The sequence below is a fragment of the Chroicocephalus ridibundus genome, chromosome 8 (assembly GCF_963924245.1).
Source record: "Chroicocephalus ridibundus chromosome 8, bChrRid1.1, whole genome shotgun sequence".
NCBI classification, from domain to species: domain Eukaryota; kingdom Metazoa; phylum Chordata; class Aves; order Charadriiformes; family Laridae; genus Chroicocephalus; species Chroicocephalus ridibundus.
This window is the reverse complement of record NC_086291.1, coordinates 34,019,440-34,045,671: the sequence shown is the minus strand read 5'-3', so window position 1 is coordinate 34,045,671 and position 26,232 is coordinate 34,019,440. Positions and strand designations below refer to the sequence as shown.

The window sequence follows — 26,232 nt, the reverse complement described above, 5'->3', positions numbered from 1 at the left end:
CCGCTGTCAACGTGACAGTGAACTCTGCCCTTCCACGGGCGCCCGGCAGCCTGCTGGGAGGTGTAGTTTTCTGTCCTTCCGCCTCGCCAAAGGCGGACAGCTTTTCCTCAGTCAACAGCAGTGGTTCTTGGGAGCATTCGGGAAATGATACCTTCTTTCTTTGGCTGTACTTCTGCGGTCGAGCAGAGTTTCCTTCAGGCAAACTGGATGACTGGCAGCTTCCTGCATTAAGTAACAGCGTTTCGGATTTCAACAACTAAATAAGGGCAAGGAGGGAACTGTTTTGAGAGTTGATTTATGAAGATGTACCCCAAGAAAAACAACCCAAACACGTAGCCAGCAAACCCCAGACTCTGGAAATGTCACACTGTGCGAGTGCAGGGAGGCTGGGGAGCTGTGGGCTGTGAAATGGGGTGTCTTTAACATCAGCTCGGAGGGCAAGGGATGCAAAGCCCCCCCAAGGGCTCCCCTTCCAGCGTAGTTCAGAGGCTGCAACAGGGGGAAGGTCAGAGAGAGCATGTGTAGCTGCTCCTGGCCTAATTTGGGCAATGGTATTCCAAAAAATGATGATCTGCCTTGCTGCGCCCACACAGAGAACAGGTACATGCCAACCCCTTCCCTATAACCCCCTGCCCAGGACACGTTTCATGGGAAGTGGCGGCATGGAGCAGGGTGCGCTGGGGGAAAGGCATCAGCACAAGGAGCAGCAGCACAGAGACTGCAACCCCCCTTGAACTCAGCTCGCAGCCTTTTCACTAACATCCCCAGAGGAGCCCAGTGGCAAACGGCTGAGACAAAGCACAGGGAAAGGCAACCGAAACCGTGCTGGTAAGGAGCAGGCACCAAATGGCTGGGACTCCTCAATTTGGAGAGCAGAAGGCTGAAGGGGGGGATCTGACTACTGTGGTCACTAAATCCTCCCATACTAGGCCTTGAGACACTTGTAAAACAGGTAGGACATTGGGTTCACATGGAAACCTTTATGCTGTGTGCAGGAAACCGTACTGGCCAGGGGCCATGGAGGCAGAGTGTCAGAAGGTCCTGGGCAGGAGTGTCCAGAAGGTGCCCTGATTCCTCTCTGTCTCTCCCCAGGTCTCCAGGAGCTGCCCCCGCTCTGACACGGGTCATACCAGGAAGGTGAGAAGGTGGGAGGTGTGCGCGGGCATAGCGCATGTGGCAATAGCGGGATTGCACCTTCTCTCCAGCAGCACAGAAAGGCAGTGGATTCCTCCGTGACCTGCAGAGCCACGCTGCTGCCAGTGGCCAGGAGGGGACAGAGTCCACCTCCCTCCCTGGCCCATTCAGCACATTCTTTTATCGTGGCCAACCTCTCAGCAGGTGCAGTAGAGGCTGTAAAACCTGGGAGCATGGCAAAGCTGGAAGGAAAAAGTCCAAGTGGCTTATCTAAAGAGACCAACATCTCTCTGGGGGCCCTGCTATTGGTTGACGTCCATCTCACATCCCACTCAAAGGCACATTTGACTTGATCTGCTTCTAGCCATAAGTAAGGAACAGCCAAGGTGACCAAAGTGGACAGGAGCTGCAGGCATCAAGGGCTTCATAATCAAAGTATTTTATATCCCTACAACCAGCCAGTCCCTTTACCACAGGAGGCAATGGGGAGTGGGCAGAGGGACCACCCTTCCCACAGAAGCACAAGTGTCATGAAACCAGTGGTGGAACTCCAGCTCAGCAAGTGAAAAAAGCGAGTGCATGACAAAATCCAGGGATAGCTTCAGCCCGTGCGGGTTGAGAACCCTGTTACTGAAAAGCAGTTTGTCAGGCGAATTCACCAGTGGGTCTACGACATGAAGTCATCCACCACAAAACTGTTACCAAAATTGCAGGTTGATGTTGTGTAACGTTGCTTTTCTTCTTTTAGCATTCACAAAGTCATGAGGTACAAGCTGGGATGTAGAATTGTAACTTCACAAATCTGGTCTTCTTTTAACTCGAGTTTGAAAGGAGGATTTTATTTAAACAGGAATAACGTTTCCTCTCAATCTGCAGAAGAATCAACAGTGACTAGGTGAATTATAAAGGACATGTGATGTAAATATTCACACAGCGTAATCATCTAGCAACTTTTTTTGGAAACTTCTGAATAAAGTGATACTACTTGTAGCTCTAGTCCATTCCCACTGGTCAGAAATCATGAGTCAGTCACTGGCAGGTCTTTTCCTACTTGAACTGCACTGGCCGTTCAGCTGTACTTCAAAACTTCCTGATTTGTTGCATCCTCTTTTGGTTTTGCTTTAGAAAACATTGCTGAATGTCTGTGTTCTGTTTTTACATCTTAAAAGAATGGCAGTGTTTTACTCTGTTGCTGGTACAAGAGGAGGAATGCATAATTTATCTCACAAATATTCACTTGCTTCTGGATGAAATTTGAACACTTATGGTGTGCTAGTATAGCATCAAAATAATTTTTATTTTTAAATATATGTACACAGGAGACAGTTCCAGGACTGAAGACTGAATGGCACTTCCCACACACACACACACACACACACCCCTACTCCATTCACAACCCTGCAAAACAAATACCATCACAAATGTGGGCATACGTATTCCGGAGAATTGTAGATTAAGATACTGCCATTACAGATGCCAGTGTCCTCTTCCTCAATCCTGTCTTCTTCACTATGCAGAAATCCCTCAGAATTTGTAGAAGTGCCTCTGCTTGCTTAGCAACGTGTTTCCAAACTGGTCCTAAATTGGTAAGCCCTGGGCTTACCTGCCCTTGTAAGCATCTATGCAGAGGTGACAGAAAATGTCTGTCCGCTGTCAAAAGACAGGAAAACTAGGCACAGGCAAGTGCGTGGTAGTTTCAAACGCAACCCTCGTGTATCCTGCTATAGTAATCAGCAACTGTACAGCGCCGGCACTTGTTGCTCGGAGCACCCAGCACTCCTTCGACCACTGAGGTAGAGAACTCGGGGGTTCTCCGGCTCAGGGGTCCCCGCCGGCTGCCCAAGGTCCTCCCTGCCCACCTCTGCCCCTCAGGTAGGGGAAGGCGAAACAGCCGGCCGCGGCATCTCTCCCTGCCCCGGCCGGCCGCCCCGCCTGAGCGCGGCACCGGGCCGAGGCCCGCCCGGAGGGCTCGCCGGGTCCGGCCTCCCCTCAGGGGCCGCCCTCGCGGGGGCCCCGCCGAGCTGGGGGAGGCCGCGGCCGAAGGGGCGGCTCGGCGCGCCGGGCGCTCCCTCATTTTTTTCACTGGAGGGCAGCCTCGGCGCAGCCGGGCGGCGGGACGATCGCTCCCGGCCCTGCCTCGGCTTCCTCCGGCCGGGAAGCAGCGCGGCGGCGGCCGGCTCAGGCGGTGGCGGCCCCGCTCCCTCAGCGGGGCGGCGGGCGGGGGAAGGGGGGGCGGTGGTGGGGCGGCGGGGCGCGCGCGGGGCAACGGCGGGGCGCGCGGGCCATGGCGGGCCTCCCGCTGTACCACGTGACGCCGCGGCGCCCCCTCCGCGCGCAGGCAGCGGAAGCGGCGGGTGCTGATCCCGCCCCGCGGCGGGGCCGGCGGGAAGTGAGGTTCGCGGAGCCGCCCCCGCCGCGGGAAGGCGGCAGCTTCAGTCCCGAGCGGCGCGGAGAGGAGGCGTCCGCCGGGGCCGGTCGGGGCAGGGGGCGGCGGCGGCGGCGGTTGCGGCGCCTCGGCGGGGCGGCAGCGGCAGGAGCAGCAGCAGCGGGCAGGATGGTGGGGGGGAGCGACGGGCAGGCTTCGCCTGACGCCACCGAGCTGAAGCGCAGGCGGAAGAGCCCCCGGTTGGCGGCGGCGGCGCGGGAGGAGGAGGCCGAGGCGGAGGCCACGGCCGAGCCCGGCCCCGGAGAGGCGCTGGAGGGTGAGCGGCCCGGGCAGCGCCCCGCGGTGGATCTTGCGGTTGAGGGAGCGGTGGGGCGGCGCGAAGTGGGGCGGGCGGGCTGGCCTTCTCCTCCCCCGCGGCCGCCCTGCCTGCTGGGCAGGGAGGCAGGGGCAGCCCGAGAGGGACCCTCCGGGACAGCCCCGCTGGAAACACTGGGGTGTCCCAGGGAGTCTGGAAGGGGATGTTAGGCACTCTGGAAGGCTGTCGGGCTGGAGTCTGGTGGGCTTGAGCGGAGCTGCCCGGCCTGTTTCTCACCTGTTTCTCGTTTCAGGAGAGGAGCATCCCTTTGGGAATCCAGACTCCTTGACCCGACCCCCTATAAAAGCGTGTAGAGCGGCAGGTAGGTTGTGACTCAGAGAGGTTACAGTGTGTGCTGAAATGCACAAGACCTGAGGAATATGGAGTTTATTGGGGCTTAGCTCCTTTGCAGGTGTTAGCATGGCTCTTCTGTACAGGTGAGGAAATCCCACTGCCGCCTTTATTCCATACGTAAAAGCCAGGGAGCGCTTCTCCGCCTTCCAAAATGATCAGTGCATGTAGAGCGCGCCATAGCCCTTAGGTGACTGTTTTACCTGGTGGATCACTTGGAATAGTATTTTGTCACAGTGTTAAAATGGGGACTGACTGATTTTCCTAACACTGCTTTTTTTTTTTTAAAGGCTGAATTTAAATAAAGCATCTTGAGCTGCAAAAACGGATCGCTGTAAGGCTGTGCTCCGGACGGCGAGCAGCGTTGGGGCTTGCTGTCGGGCAGTGTTGTGTTAGCTCTGTGCGGCACCTTCTTGTTTCTTTAGTTGATGAAAACTGCGTCCCTCTCAAAACTTTGGAGAGGTGCTAACTTTGTGTAGTGCCGTCACGTGGCTTCAGCCTGTCGTTCCACCAGAAAACTGCAAACAAATTGTATTTCCTTCCCTTTTAGTCTGTTTTGAGTTGGACTGTTATCTGTTGGTTTGTGGCAGTTCTCAGATGGATGAGTTGGGCTAGCCTAGGACTATTCTCCATTCCCCTTTGTATTCTTGTGACAGGGCTGTCACCAAGCTCTTTTTACAGCTCCAGTGAATGGCTCTAATTCTGTGGCATCGCCCTTAAAAAGGGCTACCAATATTATGCTTCAGAAGCAGAATTTCCAGTAGGTGTGGAAAAAACCTTATCTTGAGGGAGGATGAGAGAGGTTATGGGTATTTCTGCGGGAAAGTACAAAGGTCTAGCTGTGAAAAAAGCTGTGGGAAGTTGTTGCTCCCAAATGATGGCTAGTAGGGTGCTAACATGCTTAGTATTTTGAATGTGGCTGGGCTGCTTTAGGAGGTACGGCTGAGTGGGGTTTTTTTAATGTAGATGTCTCTAAAAATGAGGTTGGAGGGAGTGATGTCCTCCCCCCCTCACTGAACTGTTAACAGTGCTATTTGATTATAGTCACAACAGGCATAAAAGTACGACGTTAAGAGACCCTAATGCTTTATATAGAAGTGAAGGAGTAATTCCCCCCCGGCCCCGAGAGTCCTCCCACTTCTAGCTATAGAGTATTGGGGTTTTTTCTGCAGAGTTTAGGGAACGCAAGGTCTGTGAGGCAGTGGGACAAGCAGGGTGGATTTTTATAAGGACGTAGTTGTCATGCTTCCCTGAGAGCAGAACGAAAGCAAGACCACAACTGGAGAAACTGGTTCCTGGCTTCTGCTTTGGGGTTTTAAATATAGATTAGGAAACTTGCTTCTAGACTTAAAAAGCTTTAAGAGTCTACAAACCCTGCCTCGAATCAGGCGTCTCCCTACATCAATGAGCTAAAGATGTATGTTAGCAATCTCTGTTGAAGTTGTCTTAAAATAGTAGAGTGTATGACTGTGTGACTTAATTGCAGGCACTAGGTGGTTTTGGCACTCACATTTGTGGTGGCTGTAGTTGCTGTGGAACGTTGCAGGCTTATCTCTGTCGAAAAAAGATTGAACCCACAGGGGTAGATACGTACTAGACTTAAAAGAACAAGTTCTACTATGTTAAAATAGTGGCTTTATATTTTGGTTTATAAACCTGTATTTTGTGAACCTTTAGATTTCTAATCCCGTAGATTAAACTGGTGTACGAAATGAGGATAGTAAGAAGATCACTCTCTCTTGGCAGGTGACTGTGCAATAGGTGGCTGGCCAGTAGATTTGAGGTGGATTGGAAAATCCTCACTAGCTGCCTGGGAGGAAGGAATGATCCTTTGGGTAGGATGCTTAAGGCCTTGTAAGGAAAGAACAGGCGTGTCTGAACTGGAATTTATATATATTTCTAGGAAAGTTAAACTTCATAAAGGGGGAGTTCACTTTTCTCTGTAGGGGATGCCATGTGTGCTGTCTGCTTGTTCTAACACTGTTTCTGTTACACAAGGTGCTAATTCACAGTCTGTCTTCATGTGAGAAATAAAGTTGTATATATTTAAATCTTTCTTTTTTACAACGACTTTTAAAAATGCTTTGAGAGACAGAGAGTACTGATCAATGCAAAGAAAAGGAGAGGAATTAAAAAGTGTGGACTGCATGAGTAGCCCTCTTTAGATTCGTAGATCTTTCTGGGTCTTGTGATTACTAGCCACTGCTGCTAGTGAGGTTTTCCTTGCAAAACCTCAGTACATAGTGAAATATTATGGGTATGTTGTTTGGCATTCTTGAAGATCAAGTAATTTGAGTATTTTCATTTTTAGCTTGGTGGGAAATCAGTCACTTGAGCTTTTTGAGATGGTTTTGAAAATACAGTATACCACTCACTATGCGCAAATACTTTACTGCTGTACCTGTAACTTAATGTCTTAGTTTAAAACTTACAGTTTTCTCCTGTGTTTGTGTTTGGCTTTTTTTTTTTCACCCTCTTTTGTATGCTTCACGTGCACTGGCATGCTAAAGTTGCCATAACACATTAGAAAAAGGCTATGTTTTTTCTTGAAGTAAAATTAATAAACACTAGATGGCAAGCTGTGTGTTGCCCTCGCGTGTACGGTAAAAGAGCCGTAGAAACACATTAAACCCTGCTAGAACCCAGTACTGTTAAAAGAATAAAAGGGCCCGGTGTGAATGTTACAGAGAAAAAGTTCATCAGTTGTATTCTTCCCTTTGCTGTTTCATCTGCTCGTGCCATTCAGCTTGATTGCTGTGTCATAGTCTCTGTTCCACAGCTGTACTACAGCTTTCATTCCATACCTGAACTCCCCCCCCTCCCTGCTTGAATCCGGGCCACTGTGTGGTTGCACTTTATCCTTTCAAACCTCTTCTCCCGGTGTTCTGCTTCTGACTGGCTTTCCAGCCCTGACCTTTGCTCTGTGACTCCTGTCACCTTAACAGGGCTTCATTCCTTAAACGTAGTAATATTAACTAAGTTGGGTTTCAGTGCCTGAATGGCTGTGTAATTTGGCAAACAATCTGAAGTTGCTGGTTTAGGTTCTTCCCAGCTGCCTGAGGGAAGTAAATTAGGAGCATAGGTGCCCTAGATTGCCATTATGGTTAATTAGAGAGAGAAAGAGACCCAACTAGAGGATGTCTTGGACTACATAAAAAGGGTTCTATATTTGCTTCTCCCTCTTTTCCCCTCTGCCTAATGCTGTGGAAGACAGCACAATTATTGTTTGTAAGTTGTGTGCCCAAAGCTGTGGGAAGAATTCTCTTTGCTCCCATGCTTGTGTATTCACTAGTTCACACCGAATCCCTTTAGTGTAAGGCATTTCTTGGCTTTTAGCATTTGGTGTCCTGATGTCTGGTTTTTGGGTTTTTTTCCAAGTGTTTTTAAGCCAAGGACTCCTAAAAATAAAATATAAATTAAAAAAAAAAGTGTGTGGTGGTGTACACAGTTATATTTATAGTGAACTCAAATTTACCATAAGCTTTTCGAGTCTTAGTTGCTTTTGGTTAATTTTAAGAAAGTTGTGATGTCTTGGGAAAATCACTGATTTAGATCATGTATGTTCTGAAACCGTCTTGGTCCTTCAGTTTTGTGATGTTACGAGCACGAAGGACACTGCATCTATAGCAATCCTCTCTTTCTCTCTTATTTTTTTTCTTTTTTGCCTCCTGACAGGCAGTTCTTCAATTAACTTTCTTCAAGAGAATCCAATAAAGGAAAAAGCTTACGACAGTAATGAACCCGAGAAACCCTCAGGCCATCGACCAAACATTCATACACCGTTAAAAGGTAACAACACCAGTCTTATCAGTACCTCTTCTGTGATGTAACAAATGATTGCTTAAATGCGCTAAAATGACATTCTTTCAGTTCTGTTACAAAACAGGGAGTTGTTGAGTTGGAACCTGACTGGATGAAGAAATTTTTATAAAAAAAAATTAAAATAAAAATTTCAGGGAAAACTGATTGTAGTATGACAGTCATCTGTTTGGGTGTAAAACCTTAAAGTTCAAGAAAGAGCAGTTTTAAACTTTGATAAATACATACCCATCTCTTTTTTTTTTTTTTCTTTTATGGAAAGGAAAACAAAAAGGTAACTAATATCGTACCTCCTTCAAAAACTGTTGTGAGAGTGGATCTTTAGTTGCTTCAGGTAAAGCAAAACAAAACTGTTCTTTTTCGAAAAAGATGAGTTACTTTTGACATTAGCAGGGGGAAGCTGACTAAACCAAGTGATTTCAAAGTGAGGGAGCACTTTTTCTGGTCGTTGCTCAAGAGATTTTTCTGGATGTGTGTTACAGAAGCAATAAAGAAATACAATGAGGAAGAAAATAGGGGATACTTTTTAGTCCAGCAGAAGGTAGTTATATTACTACAGATGGGTTGAATACCTCCAAATAGATACACTACGTAAGGGAGGTTTTTAGGAGAGCTGGTAACCGGTCAGAGTGTGAGGTAGGTAGTGGCTTGCGTTCATTTAGTCAGTACTCACACAGTATTTATGGGAGAGCACTGAAAGCAATTGTGAGCGCAAACTGACACAATAGGAGAAACAGGAAGGACAATTTTGTGTGATATTGGGAAAAGCAGGGTGAAGGGCAAAATTAAGCTCTTTCTGGTAGACAACAGTCTATTTCTCCATCTACAGAGGGGTCCAAGAGGCTGTCATATGGCGCAGGCTTGGTTTGGCAGTACAGCATATACTCCTTCCCTAATAACCTTTGAAGATTTCATAGAAAGAGCTAAAAGCATGTATGGCTTGTCTGTCTTATTCTGACCCCTGATGTGGTAACCAAGTTCTTTCACTTGTGCGTTGGTTTCAGAAAGAAAGGCTGACTTCCTAGAGAAAAATCAAGAGCATCATACAATTACACCACAGAGTAAGTAAAAAAAAAAAAAAAAGATACCTAGTCTTTCCCTGTAATTAGGTGAAAAGCGCAGAATTCTTTCCTCTGCTTATGGTTTTTCTTGTGCCCTGGGACACTCTGTCTGGGAAGGTGGGAAGGGACTCAGGAGGCAGATCTGAATGGAAGCCGGAGAAGGCAGCGCATGCCAGAGCCCTTCCGTGAGGTTATTCCACTCGCTGACCACAGAAAATGACCCACTGGTTTTTTGGTTTGTTTTTTTTTTTATTTTATTTTCTTCTGGGTCAGGAAATGAAGTTGACTCATGGGATGATTTGTAAGTGCAGAGTGTGTGCTGGTGGCATTGTGGGGGTGAGCTGAGGAACGGAACAAAAACCAAAACCTTCACCTATTGGTAGCAGTGAATCTTAGATTAGTTTGTACACATCACCTTCCCTTCTAGCCTTTCCCTGAGTAACGGTGGCCTGCTATGATTGAATTAGTTGTCCTAGACTCCTGGAGAGCAGCAGCACTTTTCTTTGCTGGAAAACTCCAGTCTGTTTATCCAATGACCAGTTCATTGTGTATCACATTCTTATCTTTGGTTGTTTTTGTGGATTTGTTGGTTTGGATTTTTTTTTTCCCCTCTTGGAAGACTACTTGAAACAAGAAGGAAAAACAAATGTTCTGAATTCTTAGTAGCCTTCCATTCTTAATGTCTCAGCGCTTGTTTCTATCCTGAACAGGTATAAATAAATAAAGTCTTCTAGATCAGAACTGAATTTGGAGAACCCGGGGCGGGTTGTTTGGGGTCTTTTTGAAACCCACAGTGCCTTCTGGAAGAGAAGCTCGTCTTGTGGGAGCTGCTCGTTTGTGAAACGCCTTTGAAAAATGAATTGATGCAGGGAGTTCTCACTAGTCTGGTATTTTTTCTTTCCTGTGCCAGGCATAATAGGTCCTGCAGGAGTCACCAGTTGTGTGTTGGGTGAAGAACTTTGGAAAATCACTTGAAACTCTGAAAGCTTTAAGGTGTCTGCAGAAGTTACGCCTTTTGAGTTAGGCAAGACAAATAATTTGCTTGGCCTTCGTGCAGTTTGTGTTGTAAATAAGGCAAGATTCTCAGGTAGGATAGGATCTGGTTTTAGACTGTTAATTGAAATATTTTTTTTCCTTTATGGTATGAATCACAGCTGTCTCCTAAATATGAAACCTAGTCTCTGCAAACAGGGCTACGTTGTGAAATGTTACAGAACTGAGGTGATTTTGATCTGTTAACTCTTAGAAGACTTATATAAGCTTAGCCAATTACAATCTCCATGTCTGTGTCCTGTTGGGGTGGGGGGTTGAAATTACAGAATAGTGTATCTCATTAAGCCAGTTAAGCTCTGGCTTAAATCAGAGCTACTTTTAGCACCTTCTGCGATTACATTCATCCAGAAACAAGGTTATAGAATTTATTTTAGTGTTCTTGAAATAACTACCGTGTGTTTGTTCAATTTATTCTCAATGGTGTCATTGATGCTATCCTAATTTGGTTATATATTCTCGAAGAGCCTTCAGCTTTGAACCAGTTGCTGTAGTTCACAAGGAGCCAGAAATTCTCATGCCTTTTTAATTAACTGACTACATGCAGAAAACGTGCTGACCAATAATTGCACTGTATATATTCATACTGGTCTCTTGGTAAAGTTTTTCATAACACTTTTTTATGGATAATGTCTTTTGTACTTTGCTGTCTGAGCCCATTTAAATAAATAGACCATAAGTATATTTTGAAGTTGAAAGCTTGCATTTTGCTTTAAAAGCACAATTCATCCCAGAAATTGACTGCTGAAGAAGCAGGCCTCTGACCTGAGCTAGACGAAGAGGGGATATGAGACTATGCCTTTAACATATTGCATTGCTTTTGCTACTTATATTTTGCATTATGTTGTTTTTCTAAAATGCCTGTTAATTGAACTTTCATTTTTCTGTCCCTCAAATTCTTGAGCAAAACCAGGAAACTTAGTTGGGATATGGGATACTTATGCAGAAAATAACAGGTTGTTACATCTCTGCCATTTTGTCATCTCGTTCTCGAAATGCCTCCGTTTTTATTTGTGAAACTTTTTCAAGAGTTAAAAATCTTCAGGGGTGATTTGTGATAGGCTGGAGACTTGTGCTTTTTATGCAGGATTGTCAAGACAGCTTAAGAACTGACATTGGGCAAATAGCGTAGATGGAGAGTTTGTCTGCCAGTTGAACGGGACTTCTCCAGATAGTAATAGCGGTGAACATGTAGTTTTCCAGTTGAGTGGGACTCCATAGGATAGTAATAGCGGTGAATGTGTCATTTTCCTTGTTCAAGACTAGCCTTGCTTGAGCACAGGAGTGCAAATGATGCAGAAAAGAACAGAAAGTCCCATACTTGATACAGCCCTACCCGGGATGAGGTCACAGCCTCGCCTTTGCTCCTACTTAGCAGGACTGCGTTCGCTTCAACAAGGTGTTATACAAAGGTGCTTTGTTAAGCTTCGTAGAATTTTGTATGTAAAAGCATGACTAAGAATAGCTTTTAGTTGAAAATAACATGGCTTGGCGATTTCAACTACCTGCTAAATTCCTCACTGGAAGATTAGTTAAAATGGTTGTCTTAGTATTTTTCTCATGTTCCCTTCTTAATCTCTTAACAGGCAGAAGCAAATTTCAAGATCAGTCCAGTATAGAATTGTAGAACTGTTAGGGTTGGAAGGGACCTTAAAGATCATCTAGTTCCAACCCCCCTGCCCTGGGCAGGGACACCTCCCACTAGATCAGGTTGCTTAGAGCCCCGTCCAGCCTGGCCTTGAACACTTCCAGGGATGGGGCTTCCACCACCTCTCTGGGCGACCTGTTCCAGTGTCTTACCACCCTCATGGTGAAGAACTTCTTCCTAACGCCCAGTCTGAATCGTCCCATCTCTAGTTTTAATCCATTCCCTCTAGTCCTACCATTACCCGACGTCCTAAAAAGTCCCTCACCAGCTTTCTTGTAGGCCCCCTTAAGACACTGGTAGGCCACTATAAGGTCTCCTCGGAGCCTTCTTTTCTCCAGACTGAACAACCCCAACTCTGTCTGTCCTCATAGGAGAGGTGCTCCAGCCCTCTGATCGTCCTCGTGGCCCTTCTCTGGACATGTTGCAGCACGTCCATATCTCTCTTGTAGTAGGGGCTCCAGAGTTGGATGCAGTACTCCAGGTGGGGTCTCACGAGAGTGGAGTAGAGGGGGAGAATCACCTCTCTCGACCTCCTGGCCACGCTTTTCCCAATGCAGCCCAGGATATGATTGGCTTTCTGGGCTGCTAGTGCACGCTGACTAGGGAAGCAGTGCACACTGATAACAGGGAAGCAGTCACAGCCTTTGGCCAAAAATAAGACTTCTGCTTTCACTTCTATTTCATGCATGTGTTACATTTAACCATTTTCATGCCTGTCCAAGTATTAGATTTCCTGGTAGCTGGTGTTAAACTGAGGGTCCTTGCCAGAACGGATGACTTGCTTGCTAGAGCATGTGTTTTCAGCACTAAGGAAGGAAGTGTCTTGTATAATAGGTAACATTTCCACATGAATTTAAGGTCTTCCATCTGTAGTGTTTAGAAGATTTGCTGCCACTGAGGCAGGCCTAGTGGTATTCTTATTTAACAGTTGTGTTGTTGCTGTCCTGATAAAAGTTAGGATATAAAAAAGTAGCACAAGGTGTACAGTTCTTTCCTGTTTTCAGGGAGGCTGGTATATATTGTCACTAATCTTACTGGGAAACGGAATTGAGCCTTATGCTTGTAGTAGGTCCAAAAAGTGTTAATTTAACTGTTCAAATGCAAAACCAAATCAAAATATCTGATATTCTATATGATTCCTGTGCACTGCTTGCTGTGTGTACTCTTTGTGAAGCTGACTCCCAAAGATCGCAAACGTTTTCTGATAGTGTTTATCACCAGTGTTTGAGATGCAAATACTGCTGCAGAAACTATTTTATCCTTATGGGGACAGGGAGGAGAAATAACACAGAAACCGTTCTGGTGATGCCAGGTTTTGTATAGGTCTTTTTCTGCAGAGCCTCAATGTAGGAAAAAACTTGACCTTTTTTAGAACTGTTTTAAGCTGTTATTTGCATTTGATTAAATAGAGATCCTTTTTCAGAAGAATGTCCAGTTTCTTAGTCAAACTGTCGTGTAAAAATGTCCTTTTTTTTTTAATGCTGTTACTTCACTAAGTTGCTAAAGAAGTTCAGTTTGTTGTGTTTTTGGTTTTTTTTTGTTTGTTTTTTAACTAGGACGTGTTTTTTATGCTCTTCATCTACTGTACCAGTAGCTTGAGAATGGGATGAGTTCATTGAATTCTGCTGTTTCCTGTTATTTTCCTTGTATAAGCCCTTGTTGACTTCTCATTCCTTTTAAAACATTGTTTTCTTCCTGTTTACCATCCTCTATAGAAAGGAGGAGCAAATCTAAGAGAGGATTTTGCAAGATCTGGACTTTGTTACTCGGTCTGTTAATTAGTATCTTATTGGCTTATGTCCTGTGGAGTGGAATCCCCAGTCTTCTGGATGCAACTTTGTCAAGTAAAGATACTCAAATTCTGCAAGCATTTCGGTCCCGGATGAAGAAACTAAGAAATACTTACCAAAGTCAGGACCCCAATCTGTGGAAAAGAACCCACGTGTTCCTTGAAAAACATCTTAATGCTTCCCATCTGCATTTGGAGCCGGCCATCTTACTGTTCACAGCTGGCCAAGAAGCTGAGAAAGCGCTGAGATGCCTAAGTAACGAGATTGCCGATGCTTTTGCCTTCTCCCAGAATGCTACTACAATCAAAATTAACGGGGCAGACAAAGCCATATTGGATAGTGATGCTGTCAAGCTGGAGGTAGATGATGAGCTCAGCTCTGGGTTCAAAGAAGGGAAGAAGGTGGCAGTGGTGCATCGATTTGAGTTACTGCCTGCAGGCTCCACCTTAATCTTTTACAAGTACTGTGACCACGAAAATGCAGCATTTAAGGATGTGGTTCTCCTGCTGACAGTTCTCCTGGATGAGCAGTCGCTGAGAAAGAGCCTCACCTTGCAAGAAGTTGAGGAGAAAGTCCGGGATTTCCTCTGGGCGAAGTTTACCAGATCAGATGTTCCTAGTTCTTATAATAGCATGGACACAGATAAGCTGAGTGGACTGTGGAGCCGTATATCTCATCTTGTGTTGCCTGTTTGGCCTGAAAAGGGCCTTCCTGTGGAGGGATGCGCATAAAAGTTACTGGAGAGGACTCAGGAAAGGAGGAAGACAGAAAACTTATGTTGCAATGGCTGAACAGGGAAGAACTCACTGTCACTGCTGAGCTCAGGAAGCATACAGTCCTTTCTGTGCAAAGAAATTCCACGAACTGGCAGGGTCGTTTCTGGTAAAGTAACTGGGACTTCTCTAAATCAACTGCAGAACTTGCTGGTTGTTGGTAAGTTGTGTTCAGTGACTTACTCAGGATTGGTGTCCTGCAGCTGGAAGTAAGTGCCCACTGGCGCAGAACCACTCATCGGCTTCCGAAGCTGTCTTGGTTCCCTATTGGCTTTGCTATGAGGAACCTTTTCTGGTGGTGTATAAAGCTGGTATCGTGTTTGACAAGGTAATAGGATGCAAAAACATCACCTTCATCTGCCAGCGTTGCTTACTTTTTTCTTCTAACGTAAGAAAAATCATAAACTGAAAATGATGATAAAGTGATGTGAGTCTAAGCACAAGCATTTTCTTGATCTATTCGATCACAACATAGATGTCAGCTGTCTCTGGTGACTTCTAGAAATGGCAAAATTGCTTGAAAGATTTGTGAGACTTGTAGAGAACCTTTCAGCAAGCATTTCTTCCTTAAATGAGACTGCCCCAAACAGTTCTGGAAAGTGAGAAAAGCTGAGGTATGAAGGATTGCTTGATGTTAGTAGTACTGACGTCAGTTAAATAATCCCTCGGCACCTCTTTGCCTCACTGCTTCCAGGAATTCTCTGCTCTTTGTCAAAGTTCTGCAAGTCTTAAAATTTGGAGGGGGAATTGATAAAATGTCAGTCATGTGTGTACTAAAAATCTGTTACAGCTTCTTTCCAAACAAAAGTTTAGGAAGACATAGGTTATTTCTCATTTTAATAAGATAATTATTTTTGCATCAAGAGAATTTATTTATTTGTGGTACTTGGTATCCTAGAAAAAGAACCTTTCTTCATGTGTCTGCATATAACCTGCTGCTTGCTGTATAAGCTTCTAGTGAAGAACAGATTAGCAATGCATGTTTTTAAAGTACATTTTTAAGAGTGCCTCATGCCAAGAATCCCTCACACCAGACTAGAAACACGTACTTGTTTCGATTGTAACTATTTTGCATTAAAAAAAAAAAGAGAATTGCCGCACTTCCATGTCATTGCTGTTGGTGTATGCTCTTGAACTATTGGTCCGTGTGCATTTGGTTTTATTGAGTATGAAGGAACGTGTGAAGACTGCTCTCAAATTAATAGGACATTTTCTTGTAACAGCTGAGAGATTAATGGCTCTTGGACCCATCCTTTATTCACAAGCCCCTTGAGCTGTCCTGTTGCAAAAAGTCCTTCTTACCCAGGAAAAACTGTTGAGGTGCTGGAGTTTCTGGCTTCTTTGTGCCAGCAAAGGTTTGAGGTGTTACGTGGAATGAACCAAAATCATCTTAAGCATATAAAAGAACACAGTTTGAGACACGCAAAGCTGTGGTCGCTTAAACCAGAGGTGGATTTGTTCTAACCACTGAGAGGCAGCGATGGATAGTGCTTTTTATTTTAATGAGCAGAAATATAAACAGTGAAAAGACATGGAAGTGCTGCTGTTTTGGGTGTTTAAGAATAGCTCAGGAAGGAAAAGATGGCATTTACATTTTGGACATTTCACTGGACAAATATTTTTTTAAACCAACTGTGACCTATTTCCAAGTGTGTCTTGATAGCATATCTGTTTGTATATTATGTAAACTATTTTAGTAATCGTTAAAAATAAATTTACTTGTTTGTTTTATAAGCTGCTTTAAGATTTGTCCGTTGAATTTTAAGTGGTCAGACTTTTTTTACATATTTAAGATTGTTTCTTTTTTACCTTTGACCAAATATAGATGCCTAAAATACAACCTTTTGCAAAATTTGGAACCTTCAAGAAACTTGAGCGGGGTGGTAGATACTGAGATGCAGATGCATGTATTTGACAGTATCAGGGCTTTCCTTTAACAGGGCACAATGCAGGGAATTCTAATAGCTCTGAACTGTCTTTTACTTGGTGTTCTTGTACTGTTCCTGCTGAAATCAGAACTGAGGAATTAATGATAAGATGTGGTTCACTTGTTTCATTAGCCTGATGTAAGAGTCAGCAACTGACAAAAGGGATGACTTCATTCCTGTTCCATTCCTAGTTGCACAGTCATGTACCTCTGCTGTTGCAAACCAGTGCACCGTGAACTGACTGGAGGGACACTCTTATTAAAAACTAGCTTAGAAAAAAAAAAAAGTATATACTTAGCAGAATTGGCAACCACAAAAAAGACTTAAGTTATGTCATAAAAGCATGAGATTCTATGCTCTTAAACTAACGGAACATATGTTTCAAGACAAAATAGGAAGGTGCCTGGAAACTAAAGACTTAATGTTCTACTTCATGTTGTGCCAGACAAAGGAGAATCACTTCGTTGTTGTTGCTGTTAACTGTAGGGAGAGCAAGGTGTATTTCCAAATACATGGTGTCCTGCTTAGCCTGGAAAAATAAATCAAAAGCAAGATGCTGTACACAGTAGCTCCTTCTAGAGGAAAGGGAAGGCTTGGGATTAGAAGACTTTCTACTGTTGAAGAAGTAGGTCCTTTTTGTAGCTGTTTGTGGCTTTGTCCTTAAAAGTTATAAAAGTTTCTCAATAAATATCCCCAGGTACGTAATGCAGATCTCATTAAGTAACTCCTCCTCAGCCAGAGGTGAAGAGTAATGTCTGTCTGTGTTGCTCAAAGGCAGCTGATTACTATCCTCCTTGTATAATTACTTCATTGCCTGCAGCAAATGTAGCCATTTGATGTTTTCCAAACTGTAAAATACTTTGGCTTCTTCTAGAGAAATCTCACTTCTGAAGTTGAACTGTCCCTAACTGTCAGCAACTCAGCAAATTAAATAGTCTGTGACAGCAAAAATGTGCTTATATAGAGCATAGACACTAGGTCTGGCCTTGGGACTGAGAAGGGGATGCTTTCTGTTCTGTGAGCTTACAGCACACAAACTTTGGTCAGAACGCGATCTTTGGGCAGCAGAATCAGCTACGCACCAATTTGCAGACAAAATTTCCAGCATTCTGCAAACTGGGCTGGAAAACAGAGTCAAACTCTCCTTGGGTTGCAAGCAGACACCCGCAGCAGGCGAGAGCCCCCTTGCAGGTAGCCAGCCCATGCAGAAGGTGGAGTGTGGCCCCTCTTCTGTTACTCCTGCTGTGCCTTTGTGCACCTGGAGGATGGCGATAGCTGTGTTGCCTTCAGCACTGGATGTTGTAAAAGGGACCTAGGACAATGCCTGGCCCCATCTGTTGTTACCGTGTCTCTCTCACCCTGCTCTGAGTCACGTTGCACTGAGCAGTGGACTTTTGAGCATGCTAAGCAGGTTGGTTAAAAGGACTAATTTTTCCCCCCATTTTTTTCAAAACAACAAAAGCATTTGCTCATTTTCCACAACTTAAAAAAAAAAAGTCATGGTTTTCATATCCTTTTTTTTTTTTGAAAAATGTTTTGAACTAATAATTGATCCATTTCAAACTGAATGCAAACGGCAAGGTGAGCTCAGTGTTAAGGTAGGCATAAAAGTATTTGCTGTACAGGATGCAGCTATACGCACCATCTGTGTGTGCAATCGCCAGCATGCTGTATTTAGGAAAAAAGAACCTGGTTTTGGAGGTGTGAACAACTTGCCAGATTCTGTGCTAAGGCCCTGTAGCACAGCTGGCAAACCATGAGAACAAATCTGAAGTGATCCCTTTATTTTGTAAGCCCAAACCATGCAGAGAACAATTTTTCATGCATTGTTTCTGCTGTAAGACAAACTGCAAAATCGTAGGAGTACGTAGAAGGAGGGGGGGCGTCCTGTAGTCCTCACAGCTGTCCTGTGTCCTGTTTTATTGTCAGCTCCTGACAGTTGGATTTATAATTGAATGCCTGGACAACCTCATTCCATGTCCAACAGGTGGAAGCACCCTTCCCCAAATTCCTCCGTGGCTCTTGGGAGCCACGTCAGTCAAGGAAAGGGGGGAGGGAGTCTGGGGGGCTCGAGCCGATCTTTTGGCTGCAATGGCCAGCTGCCCCTTTCTAATTTTAGAAGGGGTATGCAAGAGTAGTACGGAGTGGAAAACTTTCCAAACCTCTCTCTTAAAGCTGCAATAACCAAGTTAGTGTAAGATGAGATTGGGGCTCTTTTACTTTTAACTTACTATCTGTCTCCATCCACCACTTTCAGTGCATGGGAAGCGCTTGCTGCGGTTTTCTCCGTTGCTTCGCAGTTTAGTGAGCAGTTCATCAAACTGGAGTGCGTTCAGTTCTTCCTTTTCTTTCAGCTGTGGCTGTTTGCAGGTAAACAGTTTCTTTATTTCTACTGTTAGAGAATTTTACAAGATGATTGGATTTCCCATAAGAATGTCTTTCTTCTCTTTTTGTGGGATGTTTGCCTGTCAGAGCTTTATGCCCATTGGTAGGGAATCTTTGAAAAAGTAATCAAAAGTTTTACAATTAAGTTCCACTGACAGATACAGAGAATAAATAAAGGCATGTTGAAGCAAAAGCAGTAGACAAACATTGCCTTTTAATTTTATTTGACTGACTGACAACAAATGATTTTCATGTTTAAGAAAATCCTAATGTGATGCCTTATTTGCGTGAAGATGAAAAGGAGGAGCATGAAACTAGATTAACTGCTTCCAAGCAGAAAAGAGCAACTATGTTTAAAAGCATAATTAAAGAGGTATTGCATTACAAAAGTGCTGAATAATGTAAATAGGCTGCCGATCCAGCAATATTAAGCAGTAAATTTAAGCAAACACTAGGTGATGACAGGGAATGTAATAATTTAATTTGCCCCAGTCTGTGATCAGGGATCCCATACACTGTAGTAATATTGTTTTCATTGACTGAATTTGTCATTATTATTATTTAGTCTTCTGCATTTGGGAGGAGCAGGTTTGCCCTCTGAGGACTCAGGCAGGAATTAGGCACTACTTACCACTTTTTCCCACTGGAGCTGTGCTCATCTTTCGGTGTTCACATATTTATTTTTTTTTTTTCCGCTCACCTGGCCTAACGAAATCATTTTCAAAAGTTTAACCACTAACATCTCAAGCTTACCTCTTGTTTCAAAGGAAGTATACTTATGCTGGAAAATATACTCTGTAATTAGTCTGTGTATGTAAAAGAGCCAAATTAAGGTTAGATGGGTATCCTGTAATTGTGACATGATTAAGTTCGGTGTTGCCTAAGCTTCCCAGCTGTGAAGGTCTCAGCGTTTAGGGTGTTTTTGTGTGGTGTTCCCATATTGGAATAATTTGTATGCAAAATGTTGACCATTCACAAGAAGAGAGGCCACGCAAAAATATTTTAGTCCTTTTTGATTAAGAAAAAAAAAAGCCAAAAAAAAAAAAAAGCTCCAGCAGTTTTAGTGAACCTTTAGTGGTGGGGTAGGTAACTCTCTGCCCCCGTGCTCCCCCAAGAAATTTGGCATCTGTAGTCAAACAATTGTACTAATGACTGAAAACCAGACTCTGGTGAAGTTGTAGACGAGCCCTGAAGGAGACATTCCCAAAATAACTGTAGGAAGAATTTCTGTTTTACTATTCTAATAAGTTTCCTTCTTCAGTGGAAATAATCTTGTTATAGCTGGATAACATCTTAGACCTATTTTTTGAAACGTGGGTGGTTTTAATGCGTCTTTGGGGTGGAATCTATGCAATAGAAGATAGTATACTAACAAAAACTCTTCCGGGTTTATAATGACTGTTAAAAGTGAAATTAAGCCGGGGGTAGTCAGTCATCTCTGTGAAGTTTTGCAAATGTTGTTCATTTGAACTCAAATTTGGCAACTGGGAGACTGTAATCAGAGCTGCTTTCATTTTGAAAAATAATAAAAAAAAAAAAATTATAAAGATGACTTAGCTATGAATACAAATGACTAAAAAGTGGTGCCCTAGTTTCGACTGGAGCTGCTTTAGGAATGCCAGCATCAGCGCTGGCACCGCTCTGCAGCCGCCGTTTAATAAACATTGCGAAGTCCTGTTCTTGCATCAAAACCGAGAGCTGTGCCGCAGCTCTTTATTTTGACACGATTTGCATGTGGACTGACCCGACAAGTCAAGCCTGCACAACCCGGGGAGGGGGGGGGGGAAGAAAGCTTTGAGAAAAATAGTGGAAAATGATGTTTTTACTGAGGCCGGGGCAGGGTCTGGCGCCCAGAGAAGTGTGAGGGCTGGAACCTCCCCGGCCCCTGGGGTGACCGGAGGCCCGGCGGGCGGCCCTGGCCGCCCCCGCCCCGGGGCCTGGAGCCGCCGCCGGCCGCCTCACCCGGGGCCAGGCGCGCCGTTGCGTGGGTTTCCCGGCCACCATGAAAGCTGCGCTCGGCCGGCGCCGCCCTCAGCCCTTCCCGCCGCCCGGGCTGTGCTCCTCACCTCAGCCCGGCCTCGGCTTCAGCAAGGTAGGCGGGTTGCGGGGCTCCGCCGCCGGGCTGCTGGCGGAGGCGGCGCGGGGAAGAAGCGCGCCAGCCGGCTGAGGCGCTGGGGCAGGGAGGCCTCGCCGCACCCAACATGGCCGCCGGCGGGGATGAGGCGGCGGGGAAGGGAGGCGGCGGGCCGCTGCCATGTTGGAAAGGTCGGTGGCGGGCCGGTTCTCGCGAGACTTGGACGGACGCTCCCGCCCTGCCCCGCGCCGCCGCTCTCGCCGCCGCTGCCGCTCCGCGTCAGTCGTTGGCCGGTAATGGCGGCGGGCTGGCGTCGGTGAAGGGGCTGCGCGCCGGCGGGCAGCGGAGCCGGGCTCGGGGCGCCGCCAGCTCCCGCCGCCCTTCTCTCCGCTTCTTCTGCGGGATGTGCCGGGACCTGCCTCCGGGGCGGCGGGCGTCGATCGCCGCCGTCGCCACCAGGTGAGAAGGCGCCGGGAGCGGCCCGTGCCGCCGCCGCCCCAGGCTGCGCTCGGCCCGGCGCCGCTGGCGGCTGCCCGCCTGCAAGGGACCGGGGCGCCGAGCGAGGTGGAGCCGGGGCGGGGCCGGCGGCGGGGGCCGGGTTCGGCCGCTCGCGGGGGGTTCGGCCGCTCGCGGGGGTTCGGCGGGCCCGGCCGGCGGCCCGGCGCTGCTGTCGGCTGTCACTTGGTTCGGCCTCTGCTGGCGCCGCCGGGCTCCGATGTCCTCTGCTGTACCCGTCTTATCCGTTAAGTCTCTTTCTAGTTTTGTTTTCTACTGCTTGTTGTATCGGGGGGTAGCGGAGGAAGGGAGACGGTAGGGGAGCTCTAGTTTCACTGTTGTCTTTTCGCCTTGTAAGGGAAAACCGCCGAAACCGGGTTTTTTTGGTGAAGCTCCGGGTCGCTGTCCGCGTCCCGGGCCGGGCCGGGCACGGCTGGCACCCGCCGTCCTCCGAAACCGCCCTGTTGTCAGGCGACTGCCGGCGCTTTTAAAGTTTAAATGTAGGCTGTGGTTGTGCTTCCTGCGCCGGGACGGGGGCTGGCCGGGCTGCGGGAAGAGGCCGGGATCGCTCGGCGTCTGCCTGCTGAAAGTGCTTCTTACATCCCTGGGTAACATCTGCCCCAAGCGTTTTCTGACTTCATTGGTGCCATTCATTTGGGCTGTTGTTGGCATAAAGGTTTTTATACTAGTATGACTGGGGCCTTTTTTTTTTTTCTTTTCCGTGGATGCAGTTTTCTGCGATATAATGCCTACTGTTGATGTAGTTTTTCTGGAATAATTTATCTCTTTCTGTCTTTGGATGTAAGCTGTATTTCAGCAACCAAGCCTCCTGGCACGTTGTGTACGTATGTGCCTATAGATGTTTATGTGTCAAATAGCTTCACTGTGTAGTTGAACGATTTGGTGTCTTGCAATTGAAAATTTACAACTTGATAGATCAGTTCTGTATTTTTATCATCTTAAACTACTTCATAGGGCTACAGAGCGTACAGGCTTGAAAACTCATTCAGGAGTCTACGGTGACCAAAAGTGTAGTACTTGTGGGATGAACGTGTATGGAGCTGTAGGCGGTCAGGCACTTGTTTGTTGTGTTCCATGTGAACTCACAATGTTCTGTCAGACTGTCAGCATGGACAGACTAGGTTATGTGAACTGCTTGCTCTTTTTGTATAGTTCTGGTTGCTACAACAGTTTCATGAGGTAATGCTTTAGATAATTAAATGCAACTAAAGGTGTGGCCACGCAAACACTGTAAACTGTTGAAGGCTTCAGTTTCTGTGAGTGACGCTACCTTAAACAAAGGTACGCTGCATCCACTAAACACAGCAACTTATTTTACGTTGTAATGACACATTTCTACAAGGGGCCAGGGTACCGCGGAAATTATACTGCTGATTGATGTACATGCTCTGGTAGACTCCCTAGGCTAGGTGTGGCTGCAACTGAAAGAACACGACTTTAGAAGCTATAAAACATTTTGTTTGCGTGAATTTGTTTTACTGAACTGGTGTATAGTTTAAGGTTGCCACTGTACCATTGGGAAGACTTTATAAATATAACAGTCCCAATGTGGATGGTGTCTTTCATGTCTCGGAATGACTTCATCGGCAGTTTCTGCCACCATAGTAAAAGCATCCCTTAAATTGGGGATTAGTCCAGTCTTGGAATTCTACTCTGAAGGTTTTGTTGACTCAGGTATAATGATTTTTCTGCGTCTCCTTGCACCCCCCTACCAGATTGCTTATTTCTGCTAGAAAGTTATGTTGTATCAAACACGCTTGTGTAGAAAACCGTTAATGTGATTAGTCTCATTGACTTCACTGTGCCCGGAGGAGGCAGTAGTCCCATGAAGTTAGGCATGTGTTTGGAATCAGGGGTATTAGTGCACGTAGTGGTAGATCTATTTTCTCTTGCTATAGCCACAGCAGTTAGGTGAAGCTGCACAATGTAAGGTGAGTTTTACTGCTGCTTCTCTTCCCCCACTTTGACTAGTTCTGGCATTGACTGTGCAGCAGCCTGGTTCAGTTTGATAAACTGGTAGAAAACTAACACAACAAAAAAAAAGAAAAAGTAAATAATTTTCTGCTGGGTTAGTGAGTTGAACTGTCTTGTGAGTCAATCAGATGAGCACTGCATCTATCACAGAGGAGTGGCAAGATTGCTGGGGAAGGTAGGGAGGAATATAGGCATTCCTTCATCACTGTCAAGGTGCTAAATCTGCTCAGCTTTACCTTAGAAACATCAGGAGCATGACTCTCCTGTCAGTACAGCAGCACTGTTTGAACTGTGCTACTGATGTACTTAAACTGATAAAATTCACGATATTCAAACAAATATAAGAACAGGTATAGTGGCATAATAATGATAACAGAAGGGGTTTGGTATTTGAGTGCAGAGAGACAACTTTCCCCGTACAGTTAATGTATTAGGCATGTGGCTGGATCAGAATGTCTGAGTGTAAAATTTATCCATAGATGTAAGTGCTTGGAAGATATATGTGTATCATTGTGCTAATGATATAATAGACTTTAATGGACTACTCGATTGAGAATAAAATTACTTGTATGCGTAAGGCTGAAATCTTTGTCAATATACTGGAGAAAGAATAGAGCAAATAAATTAACTAATCAATTTATACTAGGTCAATTGAAACTTACTGAATGCTAACAGAAATTCTGGCTGTGTTTTAGCTTTGTAATAGCACTTCTCACTGAGGGCAGAATTTCACACTAAGTCTGATCCATGGCAATAAAGTGTAAAAGTTTAAAAACAGTTACAATTTTCTCTGCTATTTTCCAGTCATATTAGCATGATGTGTTATGTTTGCTAATAGCAAATATATCGGGTGCATTTGTCATACTGGAACAGGAAAGTCTGGGTTTTTAGGGTTTAGGCACTTAAAACATTTAGTGGGATGGAATTATTTAAATTTAAGAAAATATTTTATTGCTGTTTTTAGCTAGTTCAAGAAAAAGTGCTCTCAGCAGAGTCCTTGTACCAGTGTTTGTAATGCCAGGTCAGAGACAGCACTGGTGGTCACTGTTCTGTTTGCTGTGGGGTTTTGTTGTGGGGTTTTGCTCTGTGGTTTTGTTTTTTTTTAACGTCTCATCTTGTTAATGAGACGTCTTTCAGACACTACTTCTGAATGCAATTTCAGAGCAAAGGCATCAAACTTGAGAAACGGACATTTTGAACATTTTTCCCTTAAGTTTTCATGCACTTCATTTTGCTTTGGAAGAAAATAGGGATCAGTCTGCAGTTGACACAGCTGTGGATGAAGTTGCTGCTCTGCTCGTCTGTCCTTGGTATTGTTGAGCAGCTGAAAGCTGTTGTCTTAGACTCTCAAAATTGGTGTGTCTGGTTCTTGTACTTGGCTGAGAGGGTTGCTGTAAGTTCTAAGAAGACTCCTGCAAAGTGGAGTGTTCTTTTGAGATGAGACAGGACTTCCTGGAGAATTTAAACATATTTTGCTGAATGGACTTATTATAGGCTGCAGAAATTGAAATCTTCCAATGTGCAGTTTCTAGTAACTGGAGATGGAAGGAGTGAACTTTTGTTTTGAAGGCCAAGGAAACAAATGCAGGAGTATTTTATTTATTATTGAAACTAGGGTATGGTGCCTATTTTCTTTTGTGTCATAAATGCAAAGATCTTTGAAGTGAAAGAAAATACAGAACTTCTGAATGGATAGGCAACCCCTCGTGTGCATCTCTTTAACAAATGGATGCATTCTCTGTTCCTCTGTACTCTGATTTCCTCACGAACAATGAATCAAGTTACACTAGCTGTCACAACATTCGTTTCAATAGATTTCCTCAGAGTACCTCCTAGCATGTGATGCAGCAGAGTAAGACATTCAGTGCGTTTTACTTTCAGTAAAACTACTAATCCATTTTTTAGTGCCGGGTTTTTTTCATCACTTTTACATCACTTGTGATGAGGCAGAGACACTTTTGCAAGTTGCCATATCTTCTCATAGGAGAAGGGCGTTATGAATGTCCATCCTCAGTGTACAGTTATAGAGAATCAAATTCAATAATGTTTCATTTATAGAAAAACCTTCATTATAATTTGGATGCAAATTTAGTAGCTGACCGATGCCAGTAATTTAATCTTAGAGCTTACGAAACACATTCATATTTTTCTACTATGTTTTCTGACATTTGATGGATATATGGCTGTTGATGTCATTTATCTTCCTCGTTAACAGTTAGAGGTAGTGACATGTGCTTTGAAATTCTTTACAGCTTTTCTATCTGCAAGTGTGTGGTATATCTTGATTGCTCATTTTTTTTTGTACTACCTTAACATCCCTAAAAGCTTTTTTATGTTTTTCTAGCTTAAGACATGTAAAATCTTATTGGTACGTTTCTTTTACTTCAGAAGCTTTCTTTGGTTTTCATTATTTTTTTCCCAAGTCATAATGATTGGAATGTGAGTTCTTCTGGTATATTTACTGTTTGTATTACAAGACAAAATACTGAATATTATCTAAAATTTTACTCATTCAGAGCAGCTAACATTCGCAAGCTCCTTGGGCATTGTTGGTGTTTGTTATTTCCATTTTTTCCAAGTTTTTCTTGAATCAGCTTTACATTGTTGTGTCCATTGTCATTGCATACAGTCTCGCTCTTGGCATGTGACGCAATCTGGACCAGTAAAATATTTCTAAGTCAAATAATATTATAAGCCAGTCAGATTAAATACCAGCCAAACTACCTATGAAGGCTCAGCACCATCAGAAGAAAAATCCCCAACTTTGTAGCAGAAATAATTTTGGAGGAGCAAAACAGAGATTAGATTCGAGATAATGTGGCGGAGAAGTGTTAGGATGAAGTTTGTGTCCGTGAAGCATTGTGCAGTTGAGTTATACTTGGCTTTCGAATATTAACTTCCTTTCAGAATCTTTGCCCCTGAAACACATTTCATTTGAAGGCTTATTATATAAAAAGCATTGAAAGAAGGTGCGGGGGGGCCCTGTCT

The 26,232-nt window shown here is 44.8% G+C and overlaps 2 protein-coding genes across 8 annotated transcripts in view; both read left to right on the top strand.

Moving 5' to 3' along the window:
* Positions 1–3,375: 3,375 nt before the first annotated feature.
* On the top strand, positions 3,376–15,995 carry LOC134519922 (torsin-1A-interacting protein 1-like). The gene is made up of 5 exons (XM_063344712.1): positions 3,376–3,836; positions 4,129–4,197; positions 7,902–8,015; positions 9,050–9,106; positions 13,520–15,995. The coding sequence occupies exons 1-5, from the start codon at positions 3,419–3,421 to the stop codon at positions 14,323–14,325; spliced, it is 1,464 nt and encodes a 487-aa protein (XP_063200782.1). The 5' UTR covers positions 3,376–3,418; the 3' UTR covers positions 14,326–15,995.
* Positions 15,996–18,562: 2,567 nt separating this feature from the next.
* The window catches only part of CEP350 (centrosomal protein 350), an 80,742-nt gene continuing 73,072 nt past the window's right edge, over positions 18,563–26,232 (top strand). For 4 of the 7 annotated variants that reach the window (XM_063344710.1, XM_063344711.1, XM_063344708.1 and 1 more), the window contains exon 1: positions 21,075–21,213. The gene's annotated coding sequence lies outside the window, so the exon portion shown is untranslated. Of the gene's footprint in view, positions 18,666–20,641; positions 20,773–21,074; positions 21,214–26,232 lie in introns of those variants that run through there. The other 3 variants (XM_063344707.1, XM_063344706.1, XM_063344709.1) reach the window with 3 other exon arrangements.

Coding starts and splice junctions, on each gene's coding strand:
- LOC134519922 (XM_063344712.1), top strand. CDS start 3,419: ATGGCGGGCCTCCCGCTGTACCACGTGACGCCGCGGCGCCCCCTCCGC. Junction 8,016..9,049: donor CATTCATACACCGTTAAAAG/GTAACAACACCA, acceptor CGTTGGTTTCAG/AAAGAAAGGCTGACTTCCTA. Junction 9,107..13,519: donor TCATACAATTACACCACAGA/GTAAGTAAAAAA, acceptor CATCCTCTATAG/AAAGGAGGAGCAAATCTAAG.